The sequence below is a fragment of the Oncorhynchus mykiss genome, chromosome 10 (genome assembly GCF_013265735.2).
Source record: "Oncorhynchus mykiss isolate Arlee chromosome 10, USDA_OmykA_1.1, whole genome shotgun sequence".
Classification (NCBI taxonomy): domain Eukaryota; kingdom Metazoa; phylum Chordata; class Actinopteri; order Salmoniformes; family Salmonidae; genus Oncorhynchus; species Oncorhynchus mykiss.
This window is the reverse complement of record NC_048574.1, coordinates 19,729,751-19,744,805: the sequence shown is the minus strand read 5'-3', so window position 1 is coordinate 19,744,805 and position 15,055 is coordinate 19,729,751. Positions and strand designations below refer to the sequence as shown.

At 43.0% G+C, this 15,055-nt stretch overlaps 1 protein-coding gene across 2 annotated transcripts; it reads left to right on the top strand.

Annotated features, from left to right (window-relative positions):
* Positions 1–2,601: 2,601 nt before the first annotated feature.
* On the top strand, positions 2,602–13,109 carry LOC110533464 (protein PRY2). 2 transcript variants are annotated; one of them, XM_021617693.2, is made up of 4 exons: positions 2,602–2,672; positions 10,136–10,228; positions 10,514–10,804; positions 11,569–13,109. In XM_021617693.2, exons 2-4 carry the CDS (start codon positions 10,183–10,185, stop codon positions 11,616–11,618), a joined length of 387 nt encoding a protein of 128 aa, XP_021473368.1. In that variant the 5' UTR covers positions 2,602–2,672; positions 10,136–10,182; the 3' UTR covers positions 11,619–13,109. The 2 variants fall into 2 exon arrangements, with proteins under 2 accessions (XP_021473368.1, XP_021473369.1); XM_021617694.2 differs by having other exon boundaries at positions 10,571–10,804; positions 11,569–11,881.
* Positions 13,110–15,055: the final 1,946 nt, after the last annotated feature.

The following is a 15,055-nucleotide window of genomic DNA, read 5'->3' as shown; positions in this document are numbered from 1 at the left end:
AGCTTAAGTTTTCCCACTATGCCAATGAAGTAATCATTAAAATTATTGCCAACATCGAATGGTTTTCTGATGGATAAGCCATCTGATTCAATGAAAGATGGAATTGAATTTGTTTTTCTGCCCATCATTTCAATCTTTATATCATTGACCTTGGATTCATAATACTGTTTCCTCTTCTTTTTGTTGAGTTTAGTCACATACTTTCTCAATTTGCAGTAAGTCAGCCAGTCAGATGTGCAGCCAGACTTATTAGCCACTCCTTTTGCCCCATCTCTTTCAAACATACAGTTGTTCAATTCCTCATCAATCCATGGAGCCTTAACAGTTCTAACTGTCAGTTTCTTAACAGGTGCATGTTTATTAATAATTGGAAGACTCAATTTAATTAATTAATCAAGTGCAGCGTCTGGATGCTCCTTATTAATCACATCAGACCAACAAATATTTTTAACAATGAGGACATTCATGTAGATGAGAATTGATGGCCAAATGCTCAAGACATGCTTGATGCAAATGAATGCATACTACACGTTGTTTTATTTTTATTCATTTAAGTTGTTTAATTTAGTTTTTTACATTTAATTACAGACAGTACAACTATGTTGCAATTATACTGAAAAGTGCAATGTTTTTTTGCATGAATGATTGTAGAGGATGTCTTTATTGATCACACCTTTGATTACACGTTGGATAGATCTTATGGAAATTATAGATTTTCTGTCAATTTTGTTGGATAATGTAAGTGTTTTGCCTAATGTGAAAAATGTGTAATCTACTGTAATTTACAGTACTGTAACATATTACTTTCAGTACTTTTAAACACGTATCTTGCATGGTTTGCTATTGGATTAACTGGTAGTTAAAACAACTAAATTGAAAATGTATCATTATGTTGTGTTTTGGTGATTAAACCAATGTTCTCATTACATTTCACGATAAACTTAAGTTTTGAATCCATGGTTGTGTGGTGACAGATGTTTACGATCCAAATTAATGCACAATGACAGGTTTTGAATGAAAGACTGGCTTCGTTACAAGCGTGACCAGTGAGTTTTGTACTAAAAGTTATGAAAATGTACCACATACTTGTGAAAATAATACCAAAGGGATTAAAAATATATAGTTTTTTGTAAAGTAATAAGATTTAAATGATATAAATGAATAAAAATAGTAGAGATAATCTAAAAATAATTTAGCTTTGATAAGTAAAAAAATATTAAAAAAGAAGAACATGTATATCAGTACAATGAAGTCATGCAGTGTATATCTATAAAACATTGAATCAGTACAATGAGACCATCTATGGAATGTAGGTGCGCATGCATGTGTCTGTAGTGTGTGTGCGTGTCCGCACAACCAATTTGTGCACATAGTTTTGCATGGGTGTGTGGATAAGTATATGAGTGTATTTCATGCTATTTTACAGAAATTATTGAAATAATTTAAAAAGGAAACAAAACAAAAAGAGAGCTAAACACAATGACACAAAACAAAAACACAAATAACTGCAAAGTCTATTCTCTCTCTTTCTCTCATTACCATGACGGTCCGGGGGCAAATCTCCTCTTCATACTCATACAAACTCATCTTCAACCATCTCACAGGCTACCAACCTGTAGGCTTAGTCTTGAATCATTCAGTAGAACTCTGTATAATCAACACAATGCTATTCACAGAGCAGTATATATTTTATTAACACATGTTCATTTTACTGGGCCTATTCAAGGGGTGCGTCCCAAATGGTGCCCTATGTAGTGCACTATGTAGGGAATAGGGTGACATTTGGGACACAAGGTGTAGATGAAGAAGCCCATTGTCCATTGACACCAATGGAAAATGTCTGACAGCTTGGCTCCAACCATTCAGGGCCCTACATGAATACACTGCCATAATGACAGACACACTGTATTTCAAGAATTCAAGAGGAAGGAAAAAACCTCTAGTTATCATTCATCACCCCCCGGGCGCACACTTGTTGAGTCAATGTTGTTTCCACGTAATTTCAATGAAACTACGTCAAACCAATGTGGAATAGATGTTGAATTGATGTTTGTGCCCAGTATCTACCATATTCCTTAAATCCTTATATTACATAGTATATGTATTTTATCCAATCACCTTGGCTTTTACCACCTGGATCAGTTAAGGAACTGATTTGGCTGATAATGGCTATTTTTGAGGAAGGGTGTACTTGCAATAATTGTAATGTGTTTATTATTATTTTCTACTTAGTTGAATGCACTGAATGTAAGTTGCTATGTATAAGAATGTGTCCTAAATGACAAAAACTTTAATGAAGGACACCTTGAATATATATATTCTTATAATCATAATCTTTCCCTTTGACAGCCTTAAGATATGGTTTTGTACTGTTTTAATGCATGGTTCCCAGTTAGGTCTATCTCCTGTCTTTCCTCATTGCCCTGAAGTCAGATAAGAGGTTGACAGCAAACTGATAGTGCAATATAATTTTACAGCTCTCCTGGCAATAAATTGCCAACATGAACAGGAGGATGGACATCCGTTTATTAAGTCAAAAAATGAAAATATTTTATGGTGATGTGGATATGATGACGTGACTCAGATACAGTTTGGTATAAAAGCTGATGAAACTGGGTGAAGAGAATAAGAGGAGAAGAGAAAGAGGGACACACCAGTTGCTGTTATTCCAGGTTAGTGTGGCTAACTTGGTGTACTGTGTTATGCTACAAAATGTAACGTCACTCGTTATGCAAACAATATGATGAAAGGGACCTTTGGGTCAACATTTGAATTGTCAGAGTAAGTATGTATATATGAATAGTATTTATCTTTTGTATTTAAGTATTTTGTTGCGTGAAGCAGTGGTTCCTAACCTTTTTTTTTAACCATGGCACACTTTGATGGGATATAAAATTCTGTGGCACACTTACAATTTCTTATTAATGTATTTAGTGGTAATGCCCTCCATCTCATCTGATCCATACTGAAAATAATCTATTTTCTGTGACAAAGTTTTTTTAATAGATTAAATAGAGTTTATTTGACATATTTTCATAGTTCCTTACTCATGATGGTTAATTGGTGTGTGTACCCCTTTAATTGCCTTTTTTCATCAGATGTGTAGATTCATGTTTGTGTAAAATTGTACTTTTCTCTGATTTTTTATTCATAGATTTTAGATGTGTGGAAATGTTTTTTCTTTTTGCAATACACTATATATATCCATTGTTTAGCTGGAATGGAATGTTTGTATCCTTTATATTTGACTGTGATATGTGGTTGTCTCACCTAGCTATCTTAAGATGAATGCACTTACTGTAAGTTGCTGTAAGGAGTGTGTACTGGCGGCAGAGAAGTCAGGCGCAGGAGAGCAAAGACTGTGTTACAACGGCGCAGTTTTAATAATAAAAATCACCGTGAACAAAAACAATATACACAATGGGACAAAACCCCGTCGCACACCAGACATAACGTGCACAAGCACTTACAATAAACAATTCCGGACAAGGACATGGGGGAAACGGAGGGTTAAATACACAACATGTAATTGTGGAATTGAAACAAGGTGTGTGGGAATACAAGACAAAACAAATGGAAAATGAAAGGTGGATCGGCAATGGCTAGAAGGCCGGCGACGCTGACCATCGAATGCCTCCCGAAGAAGGAGAGGGACCGACTTCGGCGGAAGTCGTGACAGTACCCCTCTCCCCCCCAGCCGCGCGCCGACACCGGCCTCGGGGACTACTGTAATGGTCGTCGTCTGATGAATGATCGGACCAAAGCGCAGCGTGGTAAGTGTTCATGATTTTTATTAACAACTGAACACTAGAACAAAAATAACAAAGTGCAAAACTAAACCGAAACAGTCCTGTCAGCAGAACACTAAACAGAAAACAACAACCCACAAAACCCAGGTGGGAAAAGGCTACCTAAGTATGGTTCCCAATCAGAGACAACGATAGACAGCTTTCCCTGATTGAGAACCATACCCGGCCAAAACAAAGAAATACAAAACATAGACAAATGAACATAGAATGCTCACCCAAATCACACCCTGACTAAACCAAAATAGAGACATAAAAAGCTCTCTACGGTCATGGCGTGAGGTGCAGGGCGATACGAACGAAGACGGTGGAACTCCTGCAGCATTGAAGGGTCCAACACGTCCTTGACCGGAACCCAGCAGCTTTCCTCTGGACCATACGCCTCCCACTCCACGAGATACTGAAGGCCCCTAGCACGACGCCTCAAATCCAGTATAGAGCGAACGGAGTACGCCAGGGCCCCCTCAATGTCCAGAGGGGGCGGAGGAACGTCCCGGAACCTCAGACTCCTGGAGCAGGCCAGCCACCACGGGCCTGAGGAGAGACACATGGAACGAGGGGTTAATACGGTAATTGGGTTGGAAGCTGTAACCTATAACAAACCTCGTTCATTCTCCTCAGGACTATAAATGGCCCCACAAACCGTGGACCCAGCTTCCGGCAGGGTCCGCGGGGCCTTACTGCAGTGGCGATCTGCGTTCTCCTTTTGGCGCAGCATGGCCCGCTGAAGGTGAACACGGACAGCTTCCCATGTCTCCTCCGCACACCTGAACCAGTCGTCCACCGCAGGAACCTCGGTCTGACTCTGATGCAAGGCGCCAGAACCGGCTGGTACCCCAGTACGCACTGGAAGGGAGAGAGGTTAGTGGAGGAGTGGCGAAGCGAGTTCTGTGCTATCTTGTCCCAGGGCACGAACGCCGCCCAATGCCCCGGCCGGTCCTGGCAATAGGACCGCAGAAACCTGCCCACATCCTGGTTTACTCTCTCCACCTGCCCATTACTCTCGGGGTGAAACCCTGAAGTAAGGCTTATCGAGACCCCCAGACGTTCCATGAACGCCTTCCAGACCCTAGACGTGAACTGGGGACCTCGATCAGACACTATATCCTCAGGCACCCCGTTGTGCCGGAAGACATGCGTAAACAAGGCCTCTGCAGTCTGTAGGGCCTTAGGGAGACTGGGCAGAGGGAGGAGATGACAAGACTTAGAGAACCGATCCACAACGACCAGGATCGCGGTGTTGCCCTGTGAGGGGTAGATCGGTAAGACAGGTGCGACCGAGGCCGTAGTGGAACGGGTAAGGGTTGTAGCTTCCCTCTGGGCAGGTGCCTAGGAGCCTTACACTGGGCGCACACCGAGCAGGAGGAAACATAAACCCTCACATCCTTAGTCAAGATAGGTCAACAGTACCTCCCGCTCAAACAGCGCACTGTCCGACCGATCCCAGAGGAGGGTGACGTGTGGGCCCAATAGATCAACCGGTCACGAACAGCAGATGGGACGTACAGATGCCCAGCGGGACACTGGACGGGAGCAGGCTCTGCACGTAACGCCTGCTCAATGTCCGTGTCCAGCTCCCACACTACCGGCGCCACCAGGTAGGAGGCAGGGAGTATGGGAGTGGGATCCATGGGTCGCTCCTCTGTGTCATACAGCCAGAACAATGCATCTGCCTTCACGTTTTGGGAGCCTGGTCTGTAGGAAAGGGTGAACACAAAACGGATGAAAAACATGGCCCACCTTGCCTTGCAAGGGTTCAGTCTCCTCGCTGCCCGGATGTACTCCAGATTGCGGTGGTCAGTCCAGATGAGAAAAGGATGTTTAGCCCCCTCAAGCCAATGTCTCCACACCTTCAAGGCCTTGACAACAGCCAGCAGCTCCCTGTCCCTCACGTCATAGTTTCGCTCCGCCGGGCTGAGCTTCTTCGACAAAAAGGCTTCGGAGGCGTACCCGAGCGCTGAGAGAGCACGGCTCCTATCCCAGCCTCAGACACATCCACCTCCACTGTGAACGCCAAAGAGGGATCCGGATGGGCCAGCACGGGAGCCGAGGTAAACAGAGCCCTCAGGTGACTAAAGCCCTGTCCACCTCAGCTGACCACTGCAAAAGCACCGGGCCCCCCTTCAGCAGTGAGGTAATGGGAGCCACTACCTGACCAAAACCTCGGATAAACCTCTGGTAGTAGTTGGCAAACCCTAAGAACCGTTGCACCTCCTTTACCGTGGTGGGAGTTGGCCAATTACGCACAGCTGAAATGCGGTCACTCTCCATCTCCATGCCTGAGGTGGAAATGTGATACCCTAGGAAGGAGACGGGCTGCTGGAAGAACAGGCATTTCTCAGCCTTGATGTACAGGTCATGTTCCAACAGACGACCAAGCACCCTGCGCACCAGGGACACATGCTCGCCGCCTGTAGCGGAGTATATCAGAACATCATCAATATACACCACTACAACTTGCCTGTGCAGGTCCCTGAAAATCTAATCTACAAAGGCTTGGAAGACTGATGGCGCATTCATCAACCCGTACAGCACGAGGTACTCATACTGCCCTGAGATGGTACTGAAAGCCGTCTTCCACTCGTCTCCCTCCCAGATACGCACCAGGTTGTAAGCGCTCCTGAGATCTAGTTTGGTGAAGAAGCGCACCCCGTGCATTGACTCAATCGCTGTGGCTATGAACGGTAGCGGGTAACTATACCTCACAGTGATCTGGTTCAGACCCCGATAGTCAATACACGGACACAGACCTCCCTCCTTCTTCTTCACAAAAAATAAACTTGAGGAGGCGGGTGAAGTGGAGAACCGAATGTACCCCTGATGCAAGGAGTCTGAGACATATGTTTCCATAGCCTCTGTCTCCGCCTGTGAGAGGGGATACACGTGATTCCTGGGAAGTGCAGCGTCTACCAGGAGATTTATTGCACAATCGCCCCGTCGATGGGGTGGTAATTGAGTCGCCTTCTTTTTGGAGAAGGCGAGAGCCAAATCGGCATATTCAGGGGGAATGCGCACGGTGGAGACCTGGTCTGGACTTTCCACCGTAGTAGCACCAACGGAAACCCCTAAACACTTCCCCGAGCACTCTTGCGACCACTCGTGAGAGCCCTCTGTGGCCAAGAAACAGTGGGGTCATGACAAACTAACCAGGGTAGGCCTAGCACCACGGGAAACGCAGGAGAGTCAATAAGGAAGAGACTAATTCTCTCCTTGTGACTCTCCTGTGTCACCATGCCCAGAGGAGCGGTGGCCTCCCTAATCAACCCTGACCCTAATGGTCGACTATCTGAGGCATGAACGGGGAAGGGCATAGCCACGGGAACAATGGGGATCCCTAAACTATGGGCGAACGATTTATCTATAAAATTCCCAGCCGCGCCTGAATCACCGAGTGCCTTATGCTGGGAATGCGGGGAAAACTCAGGGAAAGTGACATACACAAACATATGTGCAACAGAGGGCTCTCGGTGAGAATGGTGCCGGCTCACCTGGGGTGGTGCCAGAGCGCCCTGCCTGCTGCCTCGATACCCAGAGGAACCAACCCGGCACCGACCGGCAGTGTGACCTCTGCGGCCACAGATGGTGCACGAGCTGGAGTCTCCCTGCGCACCGCCCTCCCAGCTTAATGGGTATCGGAGAGGGGGTGCGGGGGGATGGAACCAACAGACCCCGATCTGAACGTCCGCCGGTAGCCAGCAGGTTATCCAGCCGGATGGACAGGTCCACCAGCTGGTGGAACGTGAGGGTTGTGTCTCTGCAGGCCAACTCCTGACGGGCGTCCTCGCGCAGACTGCACCGGTAATGGTCGATCAGGGCCCTGTCGTTCTATCCCGCGCCGGCAGCCAGGGTCTGAAACTCCAGGGCAAACTCCTGGGTTCTCCTCATCCCCTGTCTCAGATGGAAGAGGCGCTCACCCGCCGCCCTACCCTCAGGCCGGTGGTCGAAGACTGCCCGGAAGTGGCGGGTGAACTGAATATGCCGATCATTCAGAGATCCTCACTGAACTTCTGGAGAGAGTTTGCTGCACTGAAAGTAAAGGGGCTGAATAATTTTGCACGCCCAATTTTTCAGTTTTTGATTTGTTAAAAAAGTTTGAAATATCCAATAAATGTCGTTCCACTTCATGATTGTGTCCCACTTGTTGTTGATTCTTCACAAAAAAATACAGTTTTATATCTTTATGTTTGAAGCCTGAAATGTGGCAAAAGGTCGCAAAGTTCAAGGGGGCCGAATACTTTCGCAAGGCACTGTACATGTACACTACCTGTCAAAAGTTTGGACACACCTACTTTGTAGAATAATAGTAAAGAAATCAAAACTATTAAAGAACACATATGTAATCAAAATATATTTCAGATTTTAGATTCTTCAAAGTAGCCTCTCTTTGCCTTGATAGCTTTGCACACACTTGGCATTCTCTCAATCAGCCTCACCTGGAAAGCTTTTCCAACAGTCTTGAAGGAGTTCCCACATACGTTGAGCACTTGTTGGCTGCTTTTCCTTCATTCTGCAGTCCAACTCATCCCAAACCATCTCAAATGGGTTGGGGTCGGGTGATTGTGGAGGACAGGTCATCAGATGCAGCACTCCATCACTCTCCTTCTTGGTCAAATAGCCCTTACACAGCCTGGAGGTGTGTTGGGTTATTGTCCTGTTGAAAAACAAATGATAGTTCCACTAAACGCAAACCAGATTAGATGGAGAATGCTGTGGTAGCCATGCTGGTTAAGTGTGCCTTGAATTCTAAATAAATCACAGACAGTGTCACCAGCAAAGCACCCCCACACCATCACACCTCCTCCTCCATGCTTTTACGGTGGGAACTACACATGCGGAGACCATCCGTTCACCTACTCTGCGTCTCACATAGACACGGCGGTTGGAATCAAAAATCTCAAATTTGGACTCCAGACTAAAGGTCAAATTTCCACTGGTCTAATGTCCATTGCTAATTTTTCTTGGCCCAAGCAAGTGTCTTCATATTATTGGTGTCCTTTAGTAGTGGTTTCTTTTCAGCATTAACTTTTAACAAGGCACACCTGTTAATTGAAATGCATTCCAGGTGACTACCTCATGAAGCTGGTTGAGAGAATGCCAAAAGTGTGCAAAGCTGTCATCAAGGCAACGGGTGGCTACTTTGAAAAATCTCTAATATAAAATATATATTGATTTGTTTAACACTTTTTTGTTACTACATGATTCCACATGTGTTATTTCATAGTGTTGATGTCTTCACTATTACTGCAACGTAGAAAATAGTCAAAATAAAGAAAACCCTTGTATGAGAAGGTGTGTCCAAAGTTTTAACTGTGACTGTATGGCATTGAACAACCCAATGCCATGATTAATTAGTGAAAAAACACACACACATCTCGTTCATGTTTTCTTTAAACAATAAAGCTCATTTACCAATATTTCTGAAAATGGATACATAGCGTTTCTGAATTAAACTCTTAAAATGTAACAGCCTGAGCACACTGGACTTGAAACAACGATACAGATGTAACCATTGAATGTATTATCTGACCAGGCACTAGTGCTCCCATATCAAAATTCCATGTGCATTCCACAGGTCACATTTATAAGGGAGTTTTCAAAAAAAATATAAAGATTAGGAAAAGTTTCAAGGCACACCAGTGGGGAACCACTGGAGTGAAGTATCACTGTAAAACATGTCTCATATACAGAAATAAAAGTATTTTAATTATTTCTGTCTGGTTACAGTCAAGACTACATGAGCACTGTGACCTTCTATTGATGATGTACCTACATTTAGTCTTTTAATGAAGATTTAAAAAAATCTGCCACACCTTATTGACTGTGAGGCAAACCTTCAACAATTCACCTCCTTATTCTCCCTCTACTGTAACATCTTGTTTGGGATTTTTATCTTTAAACCCCCGTGGGGAATTGTTCCAGAATATGTCTGTCAATGTCTCCTATCTTTGATAATCTACTATCATGGAAATCAGTTTACATTACATTTATTTCTCCACATTCTGCCTCTCCCTCTCTGTATCTCTCTCTCTCTCTCACGCTCTGTCTCTCTCTCCCTGTCTCTCTCACTCTCTGTCTCTCTCTCTCCCTGTCTCTCTCACTCTTTGTCTCTCTCTCTCCCTGTCTCTCTCACTCTCTGTCTCTCTCTCTCCCTGTCTCTCTCACTCTTTGTCTCTCTCTCTCCCTGTCTCTCTCACTCTCTGTCTCTCTCTCTCCCTGTCTCTCTCGCTCTCTGTCTCTCTCTCCCTGTCTATCGGTCTCTCTCTCTCTCTCCCCCTGTGTCTCTCTCACTCTCTGTCTCTCTCTCTCGCTCTCTGTCTCTCTCTCCCTAGACAAACCAAGGCTTCTTCCTTAGCTTGGAGACTTCATACCCAGGGTCATGCCTGTGAACCTATCCACTCTGACTGTTTGCCTGCTAGGCACAGGTAATGGTTTGACACCTAGACATGTGACGTGTTCAGTACAAATGTAGCATTTCTTATTGTACCATTTAGTCAATTTTCTTACATTTGGTGCCTAATGAATACCACCCTGATTAGTTGTAAAAATCTACACAAATCTATATAAATAAATATGTATTTACACACATATCAAAACAAATGAGCATTGAGTAATGAATTCATTTGAAAAAACTACAATTTTATATGTTTTTGAAGGTGCTTGTGTGAACAATGGTGACTGTTAACTCTTTCCTCTTCTTTTATTGTCAGCCATTCTCTGTGCAGACATTTATCCTGCATCTTCAAACAATACATCTACCCCAACAGCACCATCTGTAAGCCCAGAGGATACTCCTGCCAATGTGTCCACCCTCGCACCTTCCACCACTGGTACTAACACCTCTGCTCCAGGGACTGACCCCACATCTAACCCCACAGAGGCCAAGAGCACCATGGTCTCCACATCCGACCAGGCAAATGAAGAAGCCACAGAGACAATATTGTCAACTGGCGAGATAGCCGGCATTGCTGTCGGCAGCATTGCTGGAGTGGCGGCTATTGGTGAGTGTAATACGCACACCGACACATGCACGCAAACACATTCACCGCAATTACCCTGGGCCTTATCTATTCATTAACAGAACAGAGGAAGGGCAAACCCAATATTGAACCATGAAAGTGATACCACACTGGTATCATCATGGTTTCATGCTGTTCCTGTGTAACCAAATTAATGTAAATGCTTCTATTATGGCAGCCCCAACTACCAAATCAGAGGACAAAGGAAGTAAACAGACTATACTGAGGGCAGGGCCTGGTTTACTAAGGCTAACTCTAGTAGTTGTGGTCACAACAGGATTCAAAAAGAATGCAAGATGACCTACAAACAAAACAGACAAACATGCATATGTCAATGAGAATGCCTGCTCCAGGCTACTCCTGCAACAGCAATTTGTTTGTCAGCGCAATTTTAAAAAAAAATAGGATTTGAAAACCAAAATTAACGTTTCTTAATGGAGAAGTCCAAGTAATCATTCATCTGTCTGTTGTCTTCCATTTGGTTCTTCATTAACATGGGCTGGATGTAGGCATATCAGGGTTATAACAGCCTCCCTTCTAAGCCTGAGCCTAACTAAATATTTAACACCTCTATGTGAAGTGAACCCTCAGTTTCATGTAATTTGTACAGTAGTGTGGAAATGTAACATTTGTGATAGCCTTCCTTAATGACATTGACTTACAACTTTCTTCCCAAAAAATAAAACCGAACTTTCTAATATAATGATATAATATCTATATAATCCCCTCTCCCCTCTCCCCTCTAGGTGGAGGGATCTTTGCTGGTCTGAAGTTTAGTGGTAAGCTGGCAGGTTAGTGTTGCTAGACGGGACTGGACAGTGCTGGGTAAAGATAAGCTGAGTGGGTTGGTAATCGGAGATTCGATTGGCCTGAGACCAGTCCAAGACTCTACATACTGCACAACCACTGTGGGAAAAAACAGAGCCCTCTCACCTTCCTCTATCTGAAACCACTGCCAACCAACACATTGAGACCTTAATTTACAACTATACAGGAATGCAGATTGCATTACAATCTGAAATGTTATACTGTGCTCAGTCGAGATAATATACTACTTCTACTGCTATATATATATATATATATATATATATATATATATATATATATATAGCAGTAGAAGTAGTATATTATCTCGACTGAGCACAGTATAAAATTCCAGATTGTAATGCAATCTGCAATCTGCATATATATATATAGGGAAAGGATATGCATATATATATATATATATATATATATATATATATATGTGTGTGTGTGTGTGTGTGTGTCTTTGCATTCGATTACACACTGAACTGTATATCACATGTTATGCATGGCCACAATGTAGCATTCAGCTGTTGATGCATATGCTTTCCCTATCTAGTGAGAGCATACAGTATATGGGGAAAAAGGAGAACAGTGTCTGAAAAAGACAAATGATAATATGAAATAACATGATAGCTACAGTATTTATTTAATATATGGTAGCAAATATATTTTAATATTATGGTTCACCGCACATCTTGTGGTGACAGCTTAACCGTGCTTTGAACCTTCTGCTAAGTGTCTTTTTAAACATTTTTAGATGATCAATGATTTTTGTTGATTGATTTAATGATTTAGTTTTTTTGTCATTAAACATTTTAAGATGAGAATGGATGATCACATGGGATTTTGAATGTTATTTCCTCAAAAATGATTATGCACACACTTTATTTCACAACAAAATACCATGATAATTATGGTATTATGGTCACAATGTAAACACCTCATTTTGAAATAAAGACCAAGAGTAGTTGTGTGACTTTGTTGTGTTTTATTTGTGGCGGTGAAGGTGCCAGTTGAGGGATGTGGCCCCTCTCCCCTCCCAGCTCTGATGGTGTGCTCTCTGTCTGCATGCTTTCATTATGTCTCAGCACTTAGTTTGATTAACCCATTGACTGGCAAGACAGTTGTCTTACCTGACCAGCACTGAATGGGTTCAATGATTGAAATGTCATAGTGTGCGTTCCAAATTATACCTGATTCCCTATATAGTGCACTATGTTTGTACCATATGGCACCATATTCCTTATATAGTGCACTACTTTGGGCCAGGGGCCCTGGTAAAGAAAGGGGAACTTTATAGGAAATAGGATGCCATTTTAGATGCAACCAAAGTGAAATCTAACAAACACTGCAGGCCTGATAGACTGCAGACAGGAATGACTCCCCACTGACCTGTTTTCACACAGACAAGCCAGCAAATAGAATACATTATTACATGTCTGCAAAGAGATAAACTTTTGTTATTGACCAAATACTTATTTCCACCATAATTTGCAAATAAATTAATTAAAAATGCTACAATGTGATTTTCTGGATTTTTTTTCTAATTTTGTCTGTCATAGTTGAAGTGTACCTATGATGAAAATGACAGGCCTCTCTCATCTTTTTAAGTGGGAGAACTTGCACAATTGGTGGCTGACTAAATACTTTTTTGCCCCACTGTACATACAGTGCCTTGCAAAAGTATTCACTCCCATTGGCATTTTTCCTACTTTGTTGCATTACAACCTGGAATTTAAATAGATTTTTATTTGGATTTCATGTAACGGACATACACAAATAGTCCAAATTGGTGAAGTGAAATGAAAAAAATAACTTGTTTCAAAAAATTCAAAAGAATAAAAACGTAAAAGTGGTGCGTGCATATGTTTTCACCCCCTTTGCTATGAAGCCCCTAAATAAGATCTGGTGCAACCAATTACCTTCAGAAGCCACATAATTAGTTCAATAAAGTCCACCTGTGTGCAATCTAAGTGTCACATGATCTGTCACATGATCTCAGTATAAATACACATCTGTTCTGAAAGGCCCCAGAGTATGCAACACCACTAAGCAAGGGGCACCATCAAGCAAGCGGCACCATGAAGACCAAGGAGCTCTCCAAACAGGTCAGGGACAAAGTTGTGTAGAAGTACAGATTAGGGTTGGATTATAAAAAAATATCCGAAACTTTGAACATCCCACGGAGCACCATTAAATCCATTATTAAAAAATGGAAAGAAAATGGCACCACAACAAACCTGCCAAGAGAGGGCCGCCCACCAAAACTTACGGACCAGGCAAGGAGGGCATTAATCAGAGAGACAACAAAGAGACCAAAGATAACCCTGAAGGAGGTGCAAAGCTCCACAGCGGAGATTGGAGTATTTGTCCATAGGGCCACTTTAAGCCGTACACTCCACAGAGCTGGGCTTTACTAAAGAGTGGACAGAAAAAAAAAATTGCTTAAAGACAAAAATAATCAAACACGTTTGGGGTTCGCGAAAAGGCATGTGGCAGACTCCCCAAACATATGGAAGAAAGGTACTCTGGTCACATGAGACAAAAATGTAGATTTTTGTCCATCAAGGAAAATGCTATGTCTGGCGCAAACCCAACAACTCTCATCGCCCCGAGTGCACCATCACCATGCTGTGGGGATGTTTTTCATCGGCAGGGACTGGGAAACTGGTCAGAATTGAAGGAATGATGCATGGTGCTAAATACAGGGACATTATTGAGGGGAAACCTGTTTGTCTTCAAGAGATTTGAGACTGGGACGGAGGTTCACCTTCCAGGTTCACCTTCCAGCAGGGGGAGGGTGAATAGTTATGCACGCTTAAGTTCTGTTTTTTTGTATTATTTCCTGTTTGGTTCACAAGAGAAAATATTTTGCATCTTCAAAGTGGTAGGCATGTTGTGTAAATCAAATGATACAAACCCCCCCAAAAAATCTATTTTAATTCCAGGTTGTAAGGCAACAAAATAGGAAAACTGCAATGGGGGGAATACTTTCGCAAGCCACTGTAGGCTGAAAACAGAGAACATAAAAACAACACATACAAAAACATTAGAACAGCACGTCATTGTCACTACACACACTGGTCTGTACAGTGTCTCTTGGGGATGATGTTTCTATGACCCCAAGCTGGTGCTGGTTCTCTATCTTCATGCCAAAGTTTTCATGCGTTTTGCAAGCACATGTTTCTCTGTCTGTGACTCTTCGCTGGCCCATCCATAATGGCTTAAGTTTAAATAATTGAGGCTTGGAAAGGTTGTACCTTATCAGACAGAAATCTTCTATGAAGATAGTGTCCATTAAGGCTCTCTTACGGATTATCGGGCCCTTTTTCTGAATTTCTCAGGATTCACCATTTATTACAGTGGAAACTTCATCTTGATAGCGGCTACCAAGTTTGCGCATTACTCTTCTCTGGCTGTTATTCG